Below are 27,848 nucleotides of genomic sequence, written 5' to 3' on the forward strand. Positions count from 1 at the left end.
CACCCAAAATTTAGCTTACTTCAGTGCCACCCTCAAACCTGAAGTTACGCATTCTTTAGACAAATTTATCGAGTGACAGCAGGGGAAAAGTTTAAATGGAGGAGATGTTATAATATGTTCAAAATTTTCAAGAAAACCGTCAGCACACGATTATAGCGATAAACATTTCAGCTATCAGTTGTAGCATGTTTGTAAGAAGTATACGCATATTTTATTTCTGTAATAAAGTAGATGTGCAGAGTCTATGGATCAATACATCAGTCAAACGACTAGTCGGCATGCGTTGAGCGAACTGTAACGCAGGTAAAAACACTGTCAGGGTGGCGAGTATTCTGGAAAACCTGGAATTCTCAGAGAAATACATTTTACCTGGAAAAATCTGGAAAATCTCAGGGAATTTTAGGAGTTTCATAAAATCTCAGGGAATTCTGTGTTTTTAACTTAGCAAAGTATTTTAATTTTTTTGAGCTTTGTAAACCACAAAAATTAAAATATCTAATATTTCATATCATATTATTCATATGAATGTTATTCCAAACAAATTAATGAGGTGTGAGACGGGTTGCAAACGTTGACACTAAAAATGTAGGTCCAATGTGTGGGCTAATTAACATTGGCCCTAATCTTGGTACAACACCGTTTTTTTCGGTATTTAGACCTAAGATCAAAGAACATTTGGGCCAGTGTAGATATCAAGACTATACATTGTCGCCAAAGTTCTTTTGGTTCTCATTTTGAAACTCGAGGCTTGATTCCCTCAAACCACGATATCTCCGGAACAGTGGAGTAACATGCCATTTTCTGAGCTTTTGGAACTTTATCTCCAAGAAATACATATAAGGATGTATTTACCTACTATTTTATATCTTATTTACAACTTACAGAATTCGATATGAAGTGTTATAGCCCACCAACTTCTTTTATATGTTTTCCTTCCTTTTTGTCTTGCAGTGATGAAATGTAATTATTCACACTCAAATCTAAAAGTGCATCGGCCACTATCATTGCATCATACATATTAACATTGGCTCTATATGAATTCAATTGAAAGGCGACCTGAATATGTGGGCGTCGTATTGTAAATAATGACCACTAGTGGCACCAATGTGCAGACAAGGGGTAATGGAGATATGCATTACAATATTGTTTAAAGTTTAACAAGTGTATAGTTAGATAATGGTTTTCTTAAAGTTAATATGCTCCAGTGATTAAATTTAATTTTCACATTTGGATTGATAAAAGAAATTTAAGGTGAAAATATCTTTTTCAATATAACATTTACTAAGTGTTTACAAGGTGTTTTCACAGCCAACTTTAGCAAATACATGTTTTCAATGTCAGAACTGAATTCAACATAAAAATGCATTATATTATCTCATGCAAACTAAAACTAAGGAGTCAGTGTACTATTAATGTAATTTGCTTGAACTGTTGTATAGCATTCCGAGAACACAGTATCCTTTAGGCACCCTATACGAGGCGAGTAGACAGCAATTCTAAAAGCTTTCTTTATATCTACAAATGCTAGAAACGTACGTTTGCCTTTCCTTAGTCTATCTTCTAAGATAAGTCTTAGGGTCAGTTTTTCCTCACGTGTTCCAACATTTCTACGGGATCCAAACTCATCTACTGATCTTCCCCCGAGATCGGATTCTACCAGTTTTTCCATTCGTCTGAAGAGAATTCGTGTTAGTATTTTGCAGCCGTGCCTGATTAAACTGACAGTACGGTAATTTTCACATCTGTCAACACCTGTTTTCTTTGGGATTGGAATTATTATATTCTTCTTGAAGTCTTAGGGTATTTCGCCTGTCTCATACATCTTGCCCACCAGATGGTAGAGATTTGTCAGGGCTGGCTCTCCCAAGACTGTCAGTAAGTCTAATGGAATATTGTCTACTCCTGGGGCCTTGTTTCGACTTAGGTCTTTCAGTGATCTGTCAAACTCTTCAGGCAGTATCATATCTCCCATTTCATCTTCATCTACATGCTCTTCCATTTCCATAATATTGTCAAGTACATCGCCCTTGTATAGACCCTCTATATACTCCTTCCACCATTCTGTTTTCCCTTCTTTGTTGAGAACTGGGTTTCCATCTGAGCTCTTGATATTCATATAAGTTGTTCTCTTTTCTCCATGGGGTCTTCTTAATTTTCCTATAGGCAGTATCTATCTTACCCCTAGTGATATATGCCTCTATATCCGTACATTTGTCCTCTATCCATCCCTTCTTAGCCATTTTGGACTTCCTGACGATCTATTTTTTGACACGTTTATATTCCTTTTTGCCTGCTTCATTTGCTGCATTTTTGTATTTTCTCCTTTCATCAATTAAATTCAATACTTCTTCAGTTACCCAAGGATTTCTACTATCCTCGTCTGCAATTAGCTGGTATGGATAGAACTCTTATGACGGTTGACATCTTGTGGAGTAACAGTCGTCTTACACTTGTCTTCTTTCTCTGCACTAGTGCACGATATGTCTGGGGCACCCAACTGAGTACCGATTCGCATGTTGTTCTCTGTCCTCCGTAATTCTGTTCTTCTGTGGGGCGTTGGTTGTACTTGGCTTGATTAGATGCTGGGTTGTCGTTTGGCTTCGCAGCATTAGCCAGAGTTGGTCTAGTCCATTCTTCATTTCGCTTGTAACTGGCAGGGAAGACTGCCGCCAAAGATCCGTACACATCTAACTTTTGACAGATGGGTTCGACGTTTATAGCCGCTATCTCTTGTGTACTCGTTCCGACAGTTCTTGTTCCCATAAAATGTTGTATCTCTTTCCTTACAATGCAGCACATGAAAGAGGCGAGATCATGGTGATATTCCAAAAATGTCATAAATACCGCTTTAGGGATCAGTCACACCTCTTTGTCTGACTCTTTTTTTGTTGCATTTCTTTGTCGCATTGGCACCACTAGATGAATTATTATTATTGTTTCTAATTACTGTGACAGTTACCACGATGGCTTCGTACATGTCCTTTGCAACTCCTTTTATCAGTTGCGAGATTTCGTTGGCTTCTGTTACAAAGTTGCAAAGGGCCAAAACATTCAGTATGTAAAACTGTGTCGTTTCGCCATGACGTTGGGGTATGTTCTTCAGTTCTTCTTCTACTAAATGGATTTACTGTTCATTGCCACCAAAGTTTTATTCCGTTTTGCCTGGAATTTATCCCAGCTATCGAACTTATCCTCGTTGCCCTCGAAACACTGCTGAGCTGTGATGTTCAAATAAAAGTATACATTTGCTAGGCACATCATATTATCCCACCTGTCGTATTTGGTGACTTGGTTGAATATTTTCAGCTATTTCGTCGGGCCCTAACCAGTATCTCCAGAAAACAGATGGATGCCTGATGCCCAGCTGACTTACTGCTGTTTTGGAACCTAACTGCCTCCTGAACACACGAGTCTGAGGAATAATGTATTGCTCGTATTCCGGTGCCTGTACGTGTAAGCGACGATTTTTAGTTAATTGGAGTCACGTTCATGTAGACATTTTGAAACACGAAGCATCTACACCGAACGGTGTCCGGTGAAAAGCAAATTGGAGTCCAAAGTCGTAGGTAGAGTCTTGAGTGAAGACAACACTTAGAACTGAAAGCACGTTCATTAATGACACCACTGTAGAGCCGGAAGAGAACTAATCTCCTGGGTGGAGAGTGTTGATGTTTATTCAAATATTCCAGAATGTTGTTACTTATACAAACATTAAATATTCCAAAATACACATACATTGGAACGGGCAGTCTGGTTTCAACTGGCAACCCCTAACCACTACACTACATTATACTGCTTGTGCCACAATTCTAGGATGTTTACAGGATGGCCGGATACAGTAGGAAAAGCTTGCAAGGCTAATGCAGGGTAGGCTGCACTGTGAAATAATTGTTTAAAAAATCGTTTCTGAGCTAATTGACAATGGAGTTAGCCAATTAGACTTAGGCGCCCAAATTCAAGCTGCCCGCCAGTTACAGCTGCTTTCAGTTGCCCTCAGTAGGGTAGATGGTAGCGCACGTGACTACCCAGCCTTTGGCCAATGTTCAGTTATCACTACCGTCTCATGTGCAGTTTTTGTTTCGCTCACTTGACAAGTTTTAGGAAACCAAACCAAGTACTCGTTTGGCGACAAAGTCTCTGGCGGGTCACTTGAATTTGCGCGTGCGAAAGCCTGATTGGCTAACTGCAATCCTATTTGGCTCGGAAACGGTACGACGTATCGAATTTTTTTCTTAACAATTATTTTTTCTTAACATTTATTTTTCAGCACAACCTACCCTGCAACACCCTTACAAGCTTGGCATACTGTTTCTGACCATCCTTTACGTTGTTGCATGGCAGTCATATATCGCCGTGTGATATTTGATTATTTTTCAGCTTATTTCTTGACTAGTTTTCAGGAGAGTACATGGCTTGCCAACTCAGGAAGAATGTCTCATAATTTATTGTTAGAAACGATTTGGGCTGCGTGTTCAGGGTGCGGTTTGGTTTGAACACTGGAGGTCAGTCACAGTGTCTTTAGAGAAGGGATGTGGTTCCCCAGGGGACTGTTGTTTGCGAAAGTCAAGTTCAGTAAACCCTTACTCCGTAGTTCGTTGGCAGACGCTTACGGCTTTCTTCTTTGAAGGCAGTCTGCTACTAAGCCAAAAATGGTATATTTCTACAGGGCTCCCCTCCGTTCACGTAAATAAAGCCAAATTCTCGCTGGTCACTTTGACATTAGCTGGGAGTGCTACCTTCCACATAAAGTTTTTCAGAAGGTAGGGAGTTGGATTTGATACTGCCGAAGCGAACGCCTTTGGGGTGACACCTTCTGGAGCACTGGTGAACTGAGTTTCTCTGGAGGCAGCTACTTTCTGTCGCCATCTCAGCCCTCAGACGTGCGGAATGACGATGGTCAGAGCAAGTTTGCTGAATTCGGAGACTTGTAAGTGTCCCTCTTTTTCGCAAAAGCGTAATCTATATTGTGAGCAGCTCACAATTTTTCCGATATCACTACGAAACTTAAGTTGTTTGATTAGTTGTATTTTATTCTCGGCCGTAATGGCTATGTTTGTGAACCCTGACTGAGTGGGATAATTATTTATTTCTAATTTCTGCTACCAGTCACTTTTTTATTTTATGTTTAATCTAACATAACACAACGCGTTTCGAACATGTGCTGTTCATCTTCAGGCGTTTATACATACATAAATACAGATAAATGTTACTTAAAAATAAGCAGTCTTAAACTAGATTAATCTAGAACACTTTGTACATTGTTTTTTACTGTAGCGGCTGGCGTGGTACTTGGGGGGGGGGGGGGGGGGAGGAGGGGACAGTGGATGGCTATAAATCGGAACCAATGAAGTGTTCTACTAGTTTCCTGCCTTATGGTTGACTATGTATGGTATCACAGCCTGTATAGGATGCATAACTGATGCAAATCTATCTGCATCCTGCTGACTAATTCTGCCTCAGGTCTGTTGTCATTTCTTTAAATTTCTTTCAGTTTAGTTTGAAGTACACCTTCCTGAGCACTTCTACTCTCATAAATATGTCAACATGAACCTTTCCAAATTTTTTATCTAGCTGCTTATGAGCTATTGTACACCTATCATTAGTTTCTTTCTCACCATTCTGTAAATAAGTTTTTCTTGGTTTCTGTGCTTCAGTCAGTAGCCTATTCTTAAATACTTCTGATAAAGTATCAATTAACTAGTTTTTGGCTCTTTTCACACTGCATAAGTAAAGTTAGTGTTTCTAAGTGACTCGAGTAGTTCATTTTCTCAGTTTTAAAAATTCGTTAATATAATTTTTTCAATATAATTTTCGATTTTTTCGTCTTTTCACTGTTTTTTAAGCTGCTTTTAAATTTTTCTGCTATTCTCCAAGATATTTCAGCAACATATAATCCCTGTCACTTACATTTTCATTAGACGATTTACCTCCCTCTTTTTTCATCATGGACAGCGGACGTCATCTGGTTAGGTGATTGCCAATATCAGTGAAATTCTCCAACAGCCGTGTAACTAAGATATATTACTTGACGACAACTAGTTTCGGCTTCCCATAATGCCATCTTCAGGCCCCACATGCATCTCTCAAAATAAACGATAATGCCATACAGTGCCATATATCCCTGGATTTCGTGAATTCAACGGTTTCACAAGTGCTTCATTCGAAGACTTGATAACTACCAAGTCTTAGAGTGAAGCACTGAAGACTTGGTAGCTACCAAGCCTACGAATGAAGAACTTATGAAACGATGCATCTCTCAAAATAAACGATAATGTCATATAGTGTCATATATCCCTGGATTTCGTGAATTCAACCGTTTCACAATTGCTTCATCCGAAAACTTGATAGCTACCAAGTATTCGAGTGAAGCACTGAAGACTTGGTAGCTACCAACGATTGAATTCACGAAACTCAGGGATATATGGCACTATATGGCATTATCGTTTATTTTGAGAGATGCATGTGGGGCCTGAAGGTGGCATAGTGGAATGCCGAAACTGGTTGTCGTCAAAATGAAGTAAAATAACATCTTAGTTACACGGCTGTTGGAGAACTTCAATGACATTGACATTCACCATCACTGTCAGCAGGTACAGCGTCTGCTTTCCATTACTTCTAAACTATTTTGCACTTCTGAAATGTTTTGCAGGATATACTTTCGCCAAGTGTTTCTACACTTCGTCGTGTGAAACTGACGCAATTTCGATCCCGTCATTTATTGCACTAGTAGATTGCCGTACCTTCCTATTCCTTAATAATACAACTTTTTTATTATCGCCCATATTTTAAACGTTACTGATTTCTTATAGCTAAAATAAGCGTATTTACTATCTGCTGGCTCAATGCGGCTCTACGTCACGACATTCTGCCTTGCTCTGCACTACCGCCCCGGTCGCCGCCACACTACGTTGCTCGGCCTTTTAAAGTGATAAGATCAGACGACATATTGTATTTTACCATACAAGGCCATCTGTGCACGCTGCATGTGCCGGCTGGTCGGCTGCACGCTTCCAGCGGTCACCCTACTGTTGCAGAAAGCATTGTCTGCCTCCTGGATGAGTAAGTGCCAAGCAAGATCGTAAGAGATGGGAAAGAACCACCGTGATACAACAACCGAGTTACAAAACTGCTGCGGAAGCAAAGGGAACCTCACAGCAAACATAAACATAGCCAAAGCCTTGCAGACAAAAAAAATTACGCGAAGCGAAATGTAGTGTGAGGAGGGCTATGCGAGAGGCGTTCAATGAATTCGAAAGTAAAGTTCTATGTACTGACTTGGCAGAAAATCCTAAGAAATTTTGGTCTTATGTCAAAGTGGTAGGTGGATCAAAACAAAATTTCCAGACACTCTGTGACCAAAACGGCACTGAAACAGAGGATGACAGACTAAAGCCCGAAATACTAAATGTCTTTTTCCAAAGCTGTTTCACAGAGGAAGACTGCACTGTAGTTCCTTCTCTAAATTGTCGCACAGATGACAAAATGGTAGATATCGAAATAGCAGACAGAAGGATAGAGAAACAATTAAAATCGCTCAAAAGAGGAAAGGCCGCTGGACCTGATGGGATACCCGTTCGATTTACACAGAGTACGCGAAGGAACTTGCCCCCCTTCTTGCAGCGGTGTACCGTAGGTCTCTAGAAGAGCGAAGCGTTCCAAAGGATTGGAAAAGGGCACAGGTCATCCCCATTTTCAAGAAGGAACGTCGAACAGATGTGCAGAACTATAGACCTATATCTCTAACGTCGATCAGTTGTGAATTTTGGAACACGTATTATGTTCGAGTATAATGACTTTTCTGGAGACTAGAAATTTACTCTGTAGGAATCAGCATGGGTTTCGAAAAAGACGATCGTGGGAAACCCAGCTCGCGCTATTCGTCCACGAGACTCAGAGGGCCATAGACACGGGTTCACAGGTAGATGCCGTGTTTCTTGACTTCCGCAAGGCGTTTGACACAGTTCCCCACAGTCGTTTAATGAACGAAGTAAGAGCATACGGACTATCAGATCAATTGTGTGATTGGATTGAGGAGTTCCTAGATAACAGAACGCAGCATGTCATTCTCAATGGAGAGAAGTCTTCCGAAGTAAGAGTGATTTCAGGTGTGCCGCAGGGGAGTGTCATAGAACCGTTGCTATTCACAATATACATAAATGACCTGGTGGATGACATCGGAAGTTCACTGAGGCTTTTTGCAGATGATGCTGTGGTGTATCGAGAGGTTACAACAATGAAAAATTGTACTGAAATGCAGGAGGATCTCTAGCGAATTGACGCATGGTGCAGGGAATGGCAATTGAATCTCAATGTAGACAAGTGTAATGTGCTGCGAATACACAGAAAAATAGATCCCTTATCATTTAGCTACAAAATAGCAGGTCAGCAACTGGAAGCAGTCAATTCCATAAATTATCTGGGAGTACGCATTAGGAGTGATTTAAAATGGAATGATCATATAAAGTTGATTGTCGGTAAAGCAGATGCCAGACTGAGATTCATTGGAAGAATCCTAAGGAAATGCAATCCGAAAGCAAAGGAAGTAGGTTACAGTACGCTTGTTCGCCCACTGCTTGAATACTGCTCAACAGTGTGGGATCCGTACCAGATAGGGTTGATAGAAGAGATAAAGAAGATCCAATGGAGAGCAGCGCGCTTCGTTACAGGATCATTTAGTAATCGCGAAAGCGTTACGGAGATGACAGATAAATTCCAGTAGAAGACTCTGCAGGACAGACGCTCAGCAGCTCGGTACGGGCTTTTGTTAAAGTTTCGAGAACATACCTTCACCGAAGAGTCAAGCAGTATATTGCTCCCTACTAAGTATATCTCGCGAAGAGACCATGAGGATAAAATCAGAGAGATTAGAGCCCACACAGAAGTATACCGACAATCCTTCTTTCCACGAACAATACGAGACTGGAATAGAAGGGAGAACCGATAGAGGTACTCAGGGTACCCTCCGCCACACACCGTCAAGTGGCTTGCGGAGTATGGATGTAGACGTAGATGTTGCCTCCAGGTGCCTCCTCCTCTCCTGCCGTGTTCGTCTGTGAAGCAATACGTTGGCGTCGTAGCAGAGTCTCGCAGTCTTCTGCTCCTGATGCCAGTCTCTTACTTGTCATCCCACATCACTACCGTCTGCGTTCCACGCACCTCATAATAATTTACGACAACATATACTGTCACTCAGTGTCACAAAAGTCACGTAGTATCCATCCAAAAATTTTCCAAACGTCATTGTCAGTTTTTTCTCTACATCTCACAATTGTATTATACAGTGTGCTTTTTACGGCTACAGTCAAATGGGGTGAGTTGACCACTGGGGTGAATTTGGACAAAAAGCTCAAAAACAATTTATGTTGAATTAGCTGTACCCGTCCACGTGTTGCCTTGGGTCAGATTAGTTAAATGGAAAAGAAATAAAATAGAAAGCCCACGTTTCTAATACGTACAGGAATGGAACATACGAACTAATCCCCACCTCCCCACTGTCTCTGTCTATCTCCTCCAATCCCTCACTCTCTCCACCACCTCCTCCTCCTCCTCCTCCTGTCTCCATCATCTCCTCCTCTCTGGTGTGACCTCGAGTCTTGTTTGTTGTTATTGCAAATTCAGTCCGCCCCGATAGCTGAATGGTCAGCATGACGTACTGCCTTCCTAAGGGGTCTGGGTTCGTGGATTTTCTCCGCTCAGTGACTGGGTGTTGTGTTATCATTATTTTTTCACCATCCGGCACGCACGTCGCCCAATGTGGCGTCGAATGTGATAAGACCTGCACCAAGGCGGCCGGATCTGCCCCGTATGGGGCCTCCCGGCCAATACGCTAAATGCTCATTTCATTTTCATTGCAAATTCAGATTCTATAGTAGTATTCCAATCATCAGCCAATAAACCAGAAAAACAACTCCAGCACATTGTTGTCATACGATTTATGTTTAAAAAATATATATATTGAGAAACAATATATATGGGATAAACAAATTGTTGAATGGTTTAAATGTCCCACTGTTTTAGTTCAAAATGGCTGCAAACAAAGGAAACAAAACTGCACATTTTTACAGCACAACACAGCAGAGAATTTTCTTTCTCACAGTCGGCTTTAACAGAACACCTGTACATTATTGATCAAAAATAAGTATTCTATGTCCATCTGAATGTATGATAGTGTACAATTTAAATTTTGAAGTCAGTCACTCAAGAACTTGTCAAGATTTTTGCTAATGACATTTCAGTAAAATATATTTCACATACTGTATATTTATTTATATACTGTATATATTTCAAAAAATAGGTATCCTATGTTTGTCCAAAAGTTTATTAGAATTATGTGTGAAAATTTGATATACTTCTTTAGATTTTTGACATATATATATATATATATATATATATATATATATATATATATATATATATATATATATATACATCAATTAATTTAATAATTAATAAATATATATATATAATTTAGATTACAATTATATTGCCTATTGTCTGTCTAAATTTTCATTAGAATATCTTGTAAAACTTCAAGCAAATCTGTCAATAATGTTTCAAGATTTTTGGTAACAAGGTTTCTCCTTTATGTATTACATATATATTTATTTATATAGCTTATGGCCACCCAAATATTCATTAGTGTGTCGTGTAAAAATAAGAATTACACCAGTCAAGAATTTTGTGAATTTTTTGCTAACATGTCCCCTTTATATGTTACCTACTTATTTATATATTATATGTACAGATAGATATATAGAAACAAGCAAGTATTCGCATTCAATGCTGTGTCAAAATGTCAAGTCAATCCAAAGACAACTTTTCAAGTTTTGCACACAAACATATCCAGACTGAATTTTTATACGTGAGGGTACTCATTGGAGGGCTGAACTCTATTATTTTAGTTATTATATTTACTATTCTAAAGTTATTAACTGTTTTAGAAGGTATGACTAACTTTTTTAATGACCTAAAACTTTTATTCATATGAAACAACTTGTGCATTTGTCTCTCATGTACGTTGAACACTGACCCTTCACAACGACAACTAGAGCAATGACTGAAGTTAATCTATTATGCCTATCTATTTATAGACAGATAAATAAAACTTGGTACATTTTTGATGGAATCGGGAGAAGCTAACCATCGTTTATCGAATATTTGTTTAATGAACAATAGTTGGTAAATGCGGCAATAATGTGACCTAATGAACGCAGCAACAATGTGATACAGTGGATACAGCAACAGTTCTCTATAATATTCTAGTGGTAGAGTAAGGAAGTCATTGTTGGAAGTGTATGTACGTCTACTTCGAATTTGTTATGTAGATCGCAGTTGCACGTGCTACAACTGAGATTGTAAGAGCGGTCAGTGTGAAAATGCTACTTGTATAAAACATTACTTCAAGTAAATCTGTTAATAATGTTTCAAGACTTTGGTAACAAGGTTTCTCCTTCATGTATTGCATATAAATTTATTTCTGTAGTTTATGACCACCCAAATATTCATTAGAGTATAGTGTAAAAATCAGAATTACACCAGTCAAGAACTTTTTGAATTTTTTGATAACAACATTTCCCTTTATATATTACCTACTTATTTATACATTATATATATATATATATATATATATATATATATATATATATATATATATATATATATATATATAAACCCGCTGAATTTAAGCATGTTACTAAGCGGAAGAAAGAAGAAATATAGCCAGGATGTTTTAGAACCATCTCACAGAAATTTCGAAGGAACCCAGATACACAGGATTTATGATCGTCATAGTAAAATACAAAGTGATCAATTAGTTTTTAGTGCTAAAGAAGACGAATGTTTTTACAGAAGTTCGTAAAGCAAATTTTTGATCACATTTTCTAGCCCTTAAAATTTATTTGTATGTTACTTTCAAATTGTATTACAATTTAATTATTAAGCCACCGTTATTTTTCAATTATTGACAAAGTTTCAGAACAGTCACGGTCACCCTAGAGTCATAAATAATCCGCAATTATTACATAACAGACAACTTCACTCCCAGTCGGGACTGAAAAGAAATGATACAGCTGTTTTCACTTTAACATCTGTTAGAGCAAAAAGTAGCAAAGTTCAAAAACGTATTACTGCAGCTCCATACCGTTGCTCAGTACCGAAGAAAAACCATCACATTAATTTTATTGGTTTCAGTAATATTGAAGTTTAAAGTCCAAAATCAATTAACTTCACCCCGTTTGACAGTACTACTAATCATCGCTGTTCATACGACCTCTGACGCCGTTCATCTTCATCTTCTCTTCAGGTATTAGGCAGGAATTGCCTGTTACGGTACCCATCACTGTCGGGTCTTCCTCTGTCTCCTCCCCCATGGCACTTACAATTTCTTGCCTTTAAGGCAAGTCTTTCACTTTCCATTCTTTTAGATGTTCGTTCCATTTTCTTCTGTAGTCTCGAATTTTATCATTGAGCTAAAGATTTGCAGTTCTTCGCTGTTCAAAGAGTTATTACTGTCGTAAAATCACTGTTCAGTACGTACTCTGGTCTCTGGTGCTAACAGAAGATGTGTACACCTCAGGGTTATTCGGAAATTTAAAAGTCTGTCACATCTCGCGATTGTTCCCTGTAAACCAATCTCCTTACTTCTTCTAATGTTGTCCATTCACTGTGGTGGAGGCACTCAGTCATGACCGCGTATAGAAATAGTGCTGTAATTGTAGTAAACATAGAAAGTCTTTAAATACTTTGCAGTAAGGAGCACAATATTTTTTTTCTTTTGCAAGGTATGCCTTTTGTTAATTCCTACAGTTTTTTTATCATAGTATCGTCAATACCACACATGGTGTGGTGCACAATGTGTTTAATCCTAAAATTCGAACCTCACTCGCAAATGAAATCTTTAATCAGTCCCGGCTCACGTACACATCCACGCTAATCACTGGCTATCGACTAAGACTTTTTTATCTAGGGAAATAATTAATAACCGACGCTACTTTATGTTGTGGCTCGCTACAAGGAATGTCATCAGAGTTTCTGTCATCACATGAGAGCTTCTGGAGCCAATCACAGCAAAGGTTTTCACATGCTACTTACTACATACGGGGTGTAGTAGAACCTTGTTTGACCAATAGCAAACAAAGACATTCTTCCCAAGCGAGCGACGCCTTCGCGCATCATCAATGTGTCATGCTTGAACCTCCACGATCCTCTTGCCCAGAGAGCAGGTCTTGTGACATATTTCACCGTATTCCAAATATTCAATATAAATACTACAACACGATTAATTTGACTTAGAATATTTGTAATGTAAAAATTTTTGTCTTTTGATAAGTATGAACAAAAAATTAATTAAAATTTCAAAGCAACGTCCCTCAAACTACCGCCACCTTTCGGCTAGACCTTATACCGTTATATAATGTTGCGAACCAAATTGTTAGTTGACATCTGCATTAGGCATACATTTATAATACTGTCACTGAACCCTTGTTTAGCAAGTTCTACATTATCTTTGCTGAGTGAACATTTTTAAAAATATTTTTAATTGTTCCTGTTTTGTAGGCTGATGTTGTTCAATAAATATCTGTTGCTCTTTATGTTTCTTTAATCTTAAATGCAGACATATGATGAGAACAGTAGCCAAAAGAATGAATACATAAACAAATTTATTAAGGGATTCAGACGGTTTTATCCACAAAATATTCACAATGACCACGGACACAAACAAGAATTGTTTTCCTTTATTACCAAATCTCACTTACATCTTTGGGTCACTGTAGACATTTTCATTCATTTAAAACAGGGACAACGCTGCTGTCAGCACAGTCTAAAGATTTTTTAACTAAATTTTTCTGCAAGAATAAAGCACTGAAAACACTGCCATAGCAATTCAGGAAGTTCCTTTTATTAAACGTCAGATGTGTTACAATCTGTTACACCTATCTCAAGTATGCCTTGGGTCCCACGACGCTCTTGATGCCGTCTCCTAGCAGTTTTTCGCCCTCCGCGTTTGCTTCCTCGTAGCCACGGAATGTGCTTCTGCAGCGTTTCACCCAGTCACGAATCTTCGGATAAGCACTCATGTCCACTCCTATCGCCTGTTGAACAGAGAAATATGTAATGACGATTCTGCTCATTAAATTGCTGAACAGTTATCACTGCTGTTGCACATGTAGTGTGAAGTGATGACAAATAAAATAACAGAGAAACTTTAGGTGTAAAGTTTTATGATTTGATGTGTTTCTTAACATAAGAGATAATTAGTAAATACACAGTTGCATTCCATTAGGCTGTGTGTCTGAAGTCATTACTTGCCATTTACTCGGTGAAATTACTATATCATGTGGTTATAATTAAATGCAGGTGCTCACAGATGTCCAGTTTGGGCTGTAAGCAACGTATGACAGCGAAACTTAGATATACAAATGTGTTAATGCGGAATCTCGGTGTTTATGATGTCATATCTCCTGATCTACGTGAGAAAAAGTGATAAAAAATATTATAATCATGTACATTCAGTGGCATAAGTGGATACTGTCGACAGAATGTGTTGCGCATTGAGTTAGAAGCAAAGAAGTAACAAATTTAAAAGTCATACACAATGCTGCGCCGCGCGGAATTAGCCGAGTGGTCTGGGCGCTGCAGTCCTGCAGTGAGCGACTGGTCCCGGCGGAGGTTCGAGTCCTCCCTCGGGCATGGGTGTGTGTGTTTGTCCTTAGGATAATTTAGGTTAAGTACTGAGTAAGCTTAGGAACTGATGACCTTAGCAGTTAAGTCCCTTAAGAAAACACAAACACACACACATCTTTATAATATGTATGGATTATTACAAGAGCATAAATAATTTTGGACGAATGGGGGAGGGAGCATTGCAGTGGCAGTTGGCGCGGACGGATTCGGGCAGCCCGGTGAAAAAATATTTTAGGAGACAATCGACAGAATGTGCTCTCATCACATACACCTTTTGCTCTCCACAAATCCAACCCCATCTTTCCGTACCGGAACTGGTTTCCATAACTGAGTACCGCCCATGTGACCAGATTAGGCTATATTTTGCCATTTGGGCACGATAGGATACTCAGTAAATTTGTTAAAGAAATGCAACTATCGCCTTTTGGCCGAAGTTTTTGTTGATTGCCGCGATTTTTGAGCAACAGAGAAAAATCGAAATATGTTTTCATGCAATGATTTTAATTATATGTTATTTTTAATTATATGTACCACTCCACTGCTTTGTGAAATACTGAACTACCGCAATCTCAAAGTTCTACCAGCCACCACATAACGACTCCAGTACTAGCACTAAATTGTCGTAGATAGGTAAATAAGCTATTACAGTAGTGTGTACTTATTTTTGACTCAACATAACTCCAGCAGACGAATAAAAAGCGGTTTTCCTCTTCTATCTTGTTACAAACATATCCATAATTAGAAACCATCACAACAGCACAAAGCACAAAAACTATAAACGGTATCACATACATTAAATTCAACAGCAAGTAAGAACTGGGCTGATTAGCAAAACAACAACTGAGATCAAACAAGACCATCAATAGGTCTTGGCTAAAATGGGGCTGGGCGATAGGCAATACTGCTATGGATGTATAGACAGTTTAAATCTTTAGTTGGCCTTGCTGTCTATCGATAGTGCAAATCCCTTTCTCGTTGTACTATTAAAAATCAAAATATCTTTCAGTTTCACTACATGGCAAATAGGCCACGTGTAATTTCATTTGGCTGATTTGGGGTGGAGGGGTCCGGACGTACTGGACCCTCCTCCCCTTTAGCTACGTTCAAAAATGGCTCTGAGGACTATGGGACTTAACATCTATGGTCATCAGTCCCCTAGAACTTAGAACTACTTAAACCTAACTAACCTAAGGACATCACACAACACCCAGTCATCACGAGGCAGAGAAAATCACTGACCCCGTCGGGAATCGAACCCGGGAACCCGGGCGCTGGAGGCGAGAACGCTACCGCACGACCACGAGCTGCGGACTTTAGCTACGTACTTGACTGGATGAGTAACATGGGGTGTTACCTCATCTTCTATGAAAACAGTGGCTTAGACGCAGCTGCTGTCTTCCAAAGCAGAAACTGTAGCACGTACATTAAATTTAACTGCAAGTAAGAGCTGAATTGATTAATAAAACAATAGCTGAGCCCAAGAAAGGTCAGCAGTTTGTCTGGTTTAACTTGGGTATGGGCGATAGCGAATAGTTCCATGATTTTTTTTCATAATGTGGGGCCACAGTCATAACATATTTCTTTAAAGTCAGTACCGCCATTAGACTGTTGTTTATTTACAGTGTTACATCTACACTTACACAATCATTATTTCGGCTTCAAAGTGCCATTATCAAGTGTTTTAAGTGTTATAAATTGCCTGGGATGGCATACTGTCATATTAAAAGAACGCTATTAGACACATTGTTTAATAGTCGATATTTCTGGCAGAGCCTACTGTTTTGTTTCATTACTGTGTTCACCATCTTGACTGCAGTCAAGAAATATCGACTCTTATACAATGCGTCTAATAGTGAATTTTAATACAGTATGCCGTCCCAGGCAATATAACACTTAAAACATTTGATAAAGGCACTTTGAAGCCGAAATCATAATTTTGTAAGTGTAAATGTAACACTGCAAGCCGGCCGGAGTGGCCGTGCGGTTCTAGGCGCTACAGTCTGGAACCGTTCGACCGCTACGGACGCAGGTTTCAATCCTGCCTCGGGCATGTATGTGTGTGATCTCCTTAGGTTAGCTAGGTTTAATTAACTTTAGTTATAACCACCCAGTACGTCAGTGTTAAAAAAACTCACACAACCAGTCAGATACTGTAATAATTTGTTCTCTCTGCCGTGGAATTCATCCAGCTCCCCTGGTATTCTTTATTAGTAGATTTATTTAATGTAGTTCTCATCAAGATTACAATATTTGAATGTATATAGTGGCCATGTCATTTGAAATTGTATAAAAAATCATGTTCGAAATTCAGTAAAATTTCCTGTTGGTTAGGATATGCCACCGATGCAGGTGGGACAAAGTACACAAAATATACCCTTGGTGGATGTAGGAAGAAGCCAGTGTAAGTCTATGCGTTACGTACTATGAACAATGAAACATGTCTGAATATCGACAGTTACCCATTAGTTTTAGTTCCAAAGACTCCTGATATGTAATTAATATTGTACATGACTCCCTTTTGCTGTTACTGAAACATTCAATCTCTGGGGAAGATTTTCACCATGTTTAGCTTCACCTCACATATAGGATTCACATACCTATCTGATCGGTCTTTACGAAGTTTATGTTCATCGTTTTCCATGGAGAACCAATGTTCCACCTTCCTTTAGGTTGCAGTTCAATCAGTTATATCATTGTTATTAGCCAATTACTTCAGTCCATTTCAGGTGTTTTCATTCTTTATTAAATTTCTACTTGTCCACCACTTCTCTATCCCCAATAATCAGATCTCTGCTTCTTACGCTTTGCTCTCATCTTTATTTTTATTTAGGCAACTCTCGCTTCCATAAACATAGTTTCATGAAGTTTAATTTTTATAAAGTATCCGGTTTTGTAGCTAAATGTTACGTTTATTGCACCACGTATTTCCTGAAATCTGTGCATCTTTGCATGTATAACATTAACAAAATCATAACAGCCCAGAGACGTATTTCGTTGGTAATTCTATTTTCGACCATACTGGGAATATACCCTGAAACACTGTAACTTTATTCTTATGTAACGATGTTTTAATACTATATTCTGTACATATATGGTTTAGCAGATGTACTGCTGATTTGAGGTCACCTTCAATTACTTCTGTTATTACTTTATCCTCTCCAAAATCAAATACTGGTACATGTATCCCAGCGTCAGAAATATCAGAACGGTTTTCACTGATAATTTTCGGCTTGTTCATTACCAGTGCAGTGGTTCTTACCTGAAATTAACACATTTATCCTACTCCATCATCCTTGAACGTCTTTAACATCATCACGGAACCACAGGGTATATACAGGGTAACAATCATTGAACACCACGAAATAAGATCGTCGTAAATTCTGAACCGTTTACGTTAGGAGTTCAAATTGGACGGATGGCCGCGGGGAATGGTGAGAGTCAGTACGCGCTGTATGGTTTGGTTTAGCGACGAATCCCACTTTCATTTGGATGCAAAATTGGCGCATCTGGGGGACTGAAAACCCGCACTGCGCGATAGAGAAGTCTCTTCACCCTCAACGGGTGGCTGTGTGGTGTGCAGTGTCCAGTAACGGGATAACTTGTCCGATATTACTTCGTGGCACGGTGACTACCGAACGGTACGTGAAGGTTTTGGAAGATGATTTCATCCCTGTAATCCAAAGTGAGAGTGATATATACAAGTTGTGGTTCATGCAAGAAGGAGCTTGACCCCATCGAAGCAGGAGAGTATTTTATGTCCTGAAGGAACGCTCTGGGGACGGCATTCTGGCTCTGGGGTACACAGAAGCCACTGGCATCGCCTCGATTGACCGCCATATTCTCCCCATCTGAACACATGCAACCCCTTTTTGTGCGGTTATATTAAAGACAAGCTGTACAGCAATAACCCCAAAAACCATTGCTGAGCTGAAAACGGTCATTCAGGAAGTCATCGACGGTATCGATGTTCCGACATTTCAGCGGATCATGCAGAACGCTATTCGTCTGCGCCACATCATTGCCTATCATGACAGGCATATCGAACATGTCATTACTTAAATCTAAATATCTGCAATGACGTTTATACGTTGAATAAAGTATGTGGCCGCCGTAGTTGTAACTAATTTAGGTTTTTTATCAAATAGTTCAATAATTGTTACCCTGCTTATACACTTACAGGCACCGGCGTCTTTAAGTTTGACACTATGTCCACTCTACAACATATAGAAGTGCGTAACATGAATTGTGAAACACCTTGTACAAATACACTGTTAGTCCACTTACAAAAAACAATTACTAATTTTCAAGAACATTGTATTTCAATTTCCAGGTACCAAGATTTATTGATTAAGCCTGATTATAATACTCGGCGAAAAAAATTATTTCCGCTTCTTGGATACATAATGGAAGATTAATCAGATGTAACAAGAATAGTTCCAGTATCTTCCTGTGGTGCCCCTACAGTGATTTCTTTGTTCCACATCCTGACTGACCGAGGTGGTGCAGTGGTTAGCACACTGGACTCCCATTCGGGGGGAAGACGGTTGAAACCTGCGTCCGGCCATCCTGATTTAGGTTTTCCGTGATCTCCCTAAATCGCTTCTAGCAAATGCCGGGATAGTTCCTTTGAAAGGGCATGGCCGACTTCCTTCCCCATTCTCTCCTAATCCAATGGGACCGATGACATTGCTGTTAGGTCCCCTCCCCCAAACCAGCCAACCCATTCTGAAAATAATGTTCCACTGTGACCAATCCTTGCCTTTATTAATGCGACCTTCTGCACGTAGGACGATGAAAAGAAAAAAAAATAGCGTACTTGGGTTGTTTTTCTTTCAAGAAAATCACTTAAGAGCCAGTATTACACAGATTTTTAATAGGCTCGGAACTGGGACGTTTGTATAGCTACTTTAAAGTCCCCATTCGTCTTCCAAAATATTAAAAAGACTCCATACCCCTGGTCTAGTCCTCCCCCCTTCCCCCCTCCCGTCAAAGAATCAAAAGTGCGCTCTTGTTTCCAGTAACTTTGAGGAGAACTCAAGCAATGAGCCTGGCCTAGTATTATTTACATTTATCTCAGCACTTTTTTTCAGGAGATTTGACAACAGTATGCATCAGTCTATCTGTGATGTATTGCATATTTTGTGTATTTGGAGAGAATAATTTTAGTAATACACATGAAAAACCTACAACAAATGTGGGTTTCTGCTTTTGAGAGAGTTAATTATATTTTTACTTTTTGTTAGTAGACAATCGAGTAACTGTAAGATGTTGTATGTAAGCCGGCCTGCGTGGCCGAGCGGTTCTTGGAGCTTCAGTCTGGAACCGCGAGACCGCTACGGTCGCAAGTTCGAATCCCGCCTCGGGCATGGATCTGTGTGACGTCCTTAGGTTAGTTAGGTTTAAGTAGCTCTAAGTTCTAGGGGACTGATGACCTCAGAGGTTAAGTAGTCCCATAGTGCTCAGGGCCATTTCAACCATTTTGTTGTATGTATATGGTATTGGCCATGGATTCTGGTACGTATTCTGTCGCTTCATCCTTTGAACTGTCCAAATTAATCTTCCACAGTACTTCTAGGACATGATTAATTCATATGTAGGCTATCTGAGTGCCTTCACATTATTCCGTAGCTTTCTTTGTAGTAAATAAATTCTCACATTCCTTAGCTGATTTTATGGTTTCGCTTTTAACTGTTGGTCATATATTCAACTGCGGTAACTGAGTTGTTAATTTCAGACGTCATACAGAGAATATTTAATTTTTTAATCATTTTCATTGAGGCTTCATAGTACTTCTTGTAACATGAGATAAGTCCTAGTTCTGCGCTTGTTCGAACTGTTTAATGTAATTTTCTTTCCGCATTTGTCATCTACAGTTTTTACAACTACATAACTAATGCTATGCGTTTTGAACAGCGCCAATGTTTACAGTTTGATCGCATGTAGTACACTCATGGTTAGAGGTTACCATAAGAAGTTAGTCGTATAGATGCAGACTTACCACATACGAGTACATAAAGATTCTAAAAAGGTACCCTTCTTCGAAGAAACATTCCACATCTATCCATCCAGAGAAACTTTAATGAACTGAGGCAAGCTCCTCAACATACACAAGCTCCTTATGAAGCTCATTTGTGGGTAACTAACAGATTTGTGTGTGTGTGTGTGTGTGTGTGTGTGTGTGTGTGCGTGAGAGAGAGAGAGAGAGAGGGGGGGGGGGGGAGGGAGATAATAGCTCTGTAACATTATCTTGGCGCAATTAACAATTATAGCTCTGATCTCCTCAATAAGTGAGCTGTCATAGTGGTTGTGGTTCAGACATTAGGCTTACATTCAGGAGTATGATGGTTAAAATCCGAATCCAGCCACAATGATTTAGGTTTTCCGTGATTTCCCGCAATGGATTAATGCCAATTTTAGGATGGTTCCCATAGAAACATGGCATGATTTCCCTTCTCATCCACCTCCTGTCGCCGGTTTCTAATAACCTTATCATCGACTGGACATCAAACATTTAAATTCCTTTTTTCGACTTTCTTCTGCCTCATCCAACCTAGGAAATTTCCAAGACATTTTGCATAGTTCTGTTCGACTGAACTCAATTCAAATATCATTGTGGCTCTCACCAATAAGACGACGGATCCTTAAATATGTGGACCTGATACTAATATAAATATTTCCGATTATTTCTATTTGCGATACCCTTACCATCTCCTCCTCGCTCATAGAGGTGACAGACATGTCTTAACTAATTGATAGTGATTTCCAGTTCATGTACATGTGTTTGGGTGAAATTGCTCCAGGCATGTGACTCCTCTACTGTTACCCACAACCTCTACTAGTACTGATCTAGTGAAACTCATCCCCACAGTATATTTTTCCAGACAGTAAACCTTTTGCGTATTAAGATTGGTTAAAATTGTTCGACTCGTTCCGGAGTTATAAAATGGTACCCAACAGTACATAAAATTTGAATTTTGAAATGGTTACGAGTACGCAGAAATACCACTCTGTTTCTCTTCATACATCTTTCTTGAATCAGTATCATCAGCGACTGCGAGCAGGTTGGTTTAGGTAGTTGCTGGCGATAGTATTTTCATTGTCGTGTTCCCGTGAATTTTGCGGTTTGAGCGGCTGATCTGAAAGTGCAACTGGTCTGTAAAGTTTTTGTTTTTAAAATTATACAATTCACTACAGAAACTGGCCAAAACTTTTGGAAACAGTGCCTTAGGCCAGAAACAGAAAACATCCATATAAGTGGTGTACGAACGACTAGGTTCTCCATAAAAAAAAAGCACGACAGCATACGGCCTACGTAATTCAGCAATTTTTCACTAAAAAGAAGGTAACAGTTGTTCTCTAAGCGTCTTAATCTCCAGACTTTGCTCCATAAGACATCTTATACTTTCCCAAAATGAAAATCAAACTGAATGCGCAGCGATTTTGTTTAGTGGAGGAAGCTTAAGCAGAACCGCAGAGGTACTAAACATCCTAACAAAGACAGGCATCCAGGACGCATTTCAAAAGTGGCAGAAAAGTTAGTATTGAGGACAAAGATGTACAATAAGGTCTAGGTAAGACATAATAATTTTAATTATCATACAAATACATCGGAAACTTTTTCATAACAGCTCGTATTTCCATTTTTCTAACAGAAGTACTGCTGTTCGAGATAATGAGACGTGATCGTGGTGCAGCTTACCTCCAGACTGGCAACTGTAACCGAGCAGAATATGTCGGCCAAGGTCGCATGATCTCCAGCTACCCATCCAGTTGGCTCCAGGTACTTCTCCAGGTTTCCAAGAGCCTCGTATATGGCATCTCTCGCGTCCGCATCCACATTTTTTTTGCCCAGGAAGAAAACCGGATACTGCAATTGACGCAAGCGTTAGCAATATTATGTACAGGTATACAAACTTCAGAACACACAGTAATGGATATTTATAATGACTGGACACTGTCGATAAAAATACAGACATTCACACGAAATCAGAAAATAGGAAACTTAAGATTCTACATTTGCACAGTGTGTCTGTTCTCATCGTAATTTATTCATAATCTACTTTACTGATTTACTTATTACTTTATAACTACACCCTCCGATACAAGTAACTAAGCTCGCCACGTGAGCACATATATCGTTGATAATGTCTGGCTGTTGGTTTTTGGGTGATCATATGGGACGTTATATTCCTCCTTATGTGAAAGGGATGGATAGAAAAAGCTATGAATATTAAGTACCTTCTATGAAGCAAAAAGAGGATTTGACTATGTATATCATACATTTGAACATAATTAGGTAAGGCATTCAGCTGTTTCAGTCTTTCTTAAGTTGATAATAGAATACAGACCACAGACTTAGCTTTTTAAGTCACTGGAAATGAGCTCGCATCTCCCGCGAGTAATGAAACATGGAGTATTCCTCAGGGTTCCAGGCTAGTGCTACTTCTTTTCCAGATATACAATAGTTATCTGTTTTAAACTGCAACTTGCAACTGCTAACGCTAGGGCTGTTTTGTTTGTGAATAACACAAATATAACTGAGGATGATTCAAATATGATCTGAATTCTGAAACAGATATTGAATCACAACTGAAAAACTGAGTTTTAATTGAAGTATAATACAGAATACCCGATTCTTAACTCTGGTGGAAGGATTGTATTCACGACTTCTTGCAAAATACGAATGCAGCTGCCTTAACTGTAAGGTTATTAGCACCAGTGATACGCAGAAACTATTTTTCACACTATCATTTCTTGATGTAACATGCTATAATACTTTAGGTAGATTATCCCATGACAAAAATATTTTAGGTCACAGATCATATATGATGTTAATTAACCGGACTCATGTAGGACTGTTTAACAATCTCGATGTTCTAGCGCTGACATCACAGAACATACGCTCCCTTACAAAATTTGTTGTTGGATCTGTCAACTTTTTAAAAGAGAATAACAGTAATAATGCATATACAGTGGGAAATGTCAAAGCTACTGTTTTAAAGAGCGATCAGGATTCATCCTTCGCTGTTGGCACAATAAGTTCATATTTGTCAATGAAAAACATAAATAGTGGATATTCGCCTGTATTGATTTATTTCATGAACGATTTTTCTGCTTAAAAGGGCATCCTCAGATAAACTGAATTTTATATAGCCCAAATTAAGATGGATGGATCAGGTAAATAAGAAATTCTGAGAGGAACAAAGTGTGAACGTTCTACGGCATTAATGTATTTCGTGAACCCATTTTCGGCTTCAAACGGTATTGTCTGAGGAGAAGAAAATGACACTTATATTACTTGCTTCTCAGGTTTGGATGTCTAACGGTCAGACGCGTGCCTGGAAACCGAGAGGTCTCGAAATCGAATCCCAGTTGGACAACAGAATACTTCAGACTCCCTTTAACATACCCATAACCTCTCAGTGATGTGAAGTTTCAGCAGTAACGACAGGTGATTCCGATTCTACGTTAAACTATAGTTCCACACATGACGCCGAAGTGACGACCAGTTGAAAGATTTCCACCAGACCGTTGCGCCAGAATTATCGTCATCATTTGTCTACGGCACCAGTAGAGCCGGGACCGGTTACATGAGCAGGTACCTGAATGAGAAATTGATTAATTGCCCTAAGCAGCCTAACATACGTCCGCCCCTGGTAGCTGAGTGGTCAGCGCGACAGAATGTCAATTCTCAGGGCCCGCGTTCGATTCCCGGCTGGATCGGAGATTTTCTCCGCTCAGCGACTGGGTGTTGTGTTGTTCTAATCACTACCATTTCATCCCCATCGACGGCAAGTCGTCGAAGTGGCGTCAAATTGAAAGTCTTGCACCCGGCGAACGGTCTACCCGATGGGACGCCCTAGTCACACTACATTTACATTTTAGCCTAACATGTGAGGGGCGCTCAATAAGTAATGCAACACTTTTTTCTGGAAGTAGGTTAGTTGTATTCAGAATTTCCATACGCCATGTTATTACCTTCTCTTTTTGTTACAAAATCCTATTTTTTAATATAAACTCCTTTCAATACGACGGTCTTACGCTACCTTACACGGAGGGCCTGCACGCCCGCACAGTACTGCTCTAATGGTCGACGTCGGAGCTTTTGACGATGTTCGACAAACGATTGCTACGATCAGCCGCCTTACATCCAGGATCGCCCTTCGTGGTCTATTATGACCTTCTGTTGGGCTGCGAGTAGCCCAGCGGCCACACACCTTTCAGTACTCCAACTGTTGGATGAGTCCATTTGGGAGGCGAGCTGTTTGATTGTGGTCCGTCGATCACATCGAATGAGAGTGCCGCACGTCCCAGCATCGCAGCTGTCACAGCTGTGTGCGGCCGGCCAGCGCCGGGAGCTCAGACAATCTTGCGTCACCTTACTCGGATGACGGCAGATGCCTCGCCAAAGATTCACCAAGTTTTGTTCACTGCCAGGTCTGTAGTCACCCTCCAAGCCTATGAATATCTGCGATGCTCTGGTTTTCTGCTAAAGGAAACTCAATGACAGGTCTCTGCTTGGAATACACCCCCGTTAGAAAAGCCATTATGAAGGCTACGTACAGCGCCGTCACCTATCGGAACTTCATTAAACTGCAGGGGCGAAGTTGATGTTCCACAACAAATTCTACATTTGTTCAGCACCTGAAATTTGTCGAGAAAAAAAAATTGTTCCATGTGCTACTGAATGCCCCTCGTAGAATTTGTCTCTGTTCTAAAGGGAGGGAAGTCAACGGCCTTGCCACAGTGGATACACTGGTTCCCGTGAGATCACCGAAGTTAAGCGCTGTCGGGCGTGGCCAGCACTTGGATGGGTAACATACAACCGCCGTGCGCTGTTGCCATTTTTCGGGGTGCACTAAGCCTCGTGATGCCAATTGAGGAGCTACTCGACCGAATAGTAGCGGCTCCGGTCAAAGAAAACTGTCATAACGACTGGGAGAGCGACGTGCTGACCACACGCCCCTCCTATCCGCATCCTCACTGAGGATGATATGGCGGTCGGATGGTCCCGTAGGGCCACTTGTGGCCTGAAGACGGAGTTTGTGTGTGTGTCTAAAGGGAGGGCAAACGGAGTCAGGACGCAATGTCCCTTTGTTCCATTTCTGGGGATGTTAAATGAGTCATTAGTCTTTTCTGACTGGTTTGATGCGGCCGACAAAAAATTTCTCTACTGTCCCAACCTTTTCATCTCAGAGCAGCACCTGCAAACCAAAACCATCAGTTATTTGTTGTATATAGTCCAATCTCTGTCTTCCTGTACAGCTTTTACCGTCTACAGCTCCCTCTAGTATCGTGTAACTTATTCCCCGATTTCTTAACAGAAATCCTACCTCCCGGCATTTCTTCTTGTAAGTTTGTTTGTCCGTCGCTGACTTAGAAGACTGCAAACCTTCTTTCCCTCCCGTATGGGCAAGCTGCGCAGTGACTAGAGTACATGTAAAGCTTACTGGCTCAAATCGCTCTGAGCACTACGGGACTTAACTTCTGAGGTCATCAGTCCCCTACAACTTAGAACTACTTAAACCTGACTAACCTAAGGACAACACACACATCCATGCCCGGTGCAGGATTCGAACCTGCGACCGTAGCGGTCGCGCGGTTCCAGACTGTAGCGCCAAGAACCGCTCGGCCACACCGGCCGGCAAAGCTTACTGTGACAGGCTAAATACTAGCTTCAATGAGATCGATCATTCTATTGTAATACTGGCATTTTAATTTGATATTCCTCACAAGTGACAAAATTTATAAATAAAATGTGAATTTCTTTGTCAATCCACACACTCCTGAGAATGGCACATTAACAATTTGCAATTACGCGCCCCTATTACCGGCAGCTACGTTGGTAAATACTCTGCGTCTCGCAAGAATAACTACCAGATCAAGAATATTTGGTAAGTAGTTGGAAGTGGTTAGGCGTTGGTGAAAATCTCGCTTCTGAACACACAAAGAGCTCCAACCGCAGAACTCTGCACGGAACACGCGTTGGTGCAATGCTGCGATACAGACCGTATATCTCCCTTCGAAGACGATAACCAAGACGCCGTCCGCAAGTGTGTACCTCTCGATGGCTGAAAGCGAAGTCCTCTCTCTCCACAATTCTCCTGTCTCACACGCGTACGAAAACGCGACGGAAGAATACCCCGTTTCGGCCAATGTCGAACGCTCTATGATCGCCGAAATCCCTCCAACGGTATTTCTGAGATCTAGCCAATGATCGAGTAGGTCATATTGCCCTTAGGCAAACGACATTCCCATCTTCGCCACGTGTTGCCCAGCACAGGTGGCTCCGGATGGCGGGCTACTCCCAAAAGCGCCATATTCTCCCGCGTTACCGGTGACCGCTACCTGCCGCCCACGGCGGCCCGGCAAGCTACGGCCAGCTGCAGATTTTATATTCCACAATTCTCAACTTCCGACACTTTTCACCAACGCTTTAAGTTAGTGACTTAATCATGCAGACATGCAGGGAATGCTGCTCGAGAGTGCCTCATATTTATCATAATTCAATAGAGTCACCATCTGATGCCCTTGCCGGTCCCCCTATTATTAAAATGTTGGTAAGGTAACGTGTGAGTGCCCATGTCCTGGCACCTTACATTCTTGTTAGTGTTTTCCATGTATTCCTTTTCTCACCGTTTCTGCACAGTATCTCCTCATTCCTTAGCTAATCAGTCTATCTTATTTTCAACATTCGTCTGTAGCAACACATCTCAAATGCTTCGATTCTCTTCTGTTTCCCTTTTTCCTCAATCAATGTTTCACTATCATACAATGCTACGCTCCAAACGGACATTATCAGAAACTTTTTCCTCAAAATAAGGCCTATGTTTGATACTAGCACACTTCTCTTGCCCAAAAATGCCCTTTTTGCCAGTGCTAGTCTGCTTTTTATGCCCTCCTTGCTCCACCCGTTATTGGTTATTTCGCTGCCTAGGTAGCAGAATTCCTTACTTTAACTGCTTCGTAATCACCAATTCTGATTTTAAGTTTCTCGCTGTTCTCATTTCTGCTACTTCTCATTACTTCCGTCTTTCTTCAATTTACTCTAAAACCATATTCTATACTCATTAGACTGTTCTTTCTAATCAACAGATTCTTCTTCACTTTCACTGAGGATAGCAACGTCATCTGCCAATCTTATCACTGACATGTTTTCACCTTGA

At 40.2% G+C, this 27,848-nt stretch overlaps 1 protein-coding gene across 3 annotated transcripts in view; it reads right to left on the reverse strand.

Annotated features, from left to right (window-relative positions):
• Positions 1–13,701: 13,701 nt before the first annotated feature.
• The window catches only part of LOC126281405 (glutathione S-transferase D7-like), a 91,059-nt gene continuing 76,912 nt past the window's right edge, over positions 13,702–27,848 (reverse strand). For all 3 annotated transcript variants that reach the window (XM_049980342.1, XM_049980341.1, XM_049980343.1), the window contains 2 exons: positions 22,382–22,549; positions 13,702–14,090 (listed from right to left, as the gene is read on the reverse strand). In XM_049980342.1, coding sequence (XP_049836299.1) covers positions 13,932–14,090; positions 22,382–22,549 — 327 coding nt within the window. In that variant the 3' untranslated portion in view covers positions 13,702–13,931. The remainder of the gene's footprint in view (positions 14,091–22,381; positions 22,550–27,848) is intronic.

Source organism: Schistocerca gregaria, chromosome 7 (genome assembly GCF_023897955.1).
Source record: "Schistocerca gregaria isolate iqSchGreg1 chromosome 7, iqSchGreg1.2, whole genome shotgun sequence".
In the NCBI taxonomy this organism is placed as follows: Eukaryota; Metazoa; Arthropoda; class Insecta; order Orthoptera; family Acrididae; genus Schistocerca; species Schistocerca gregaria.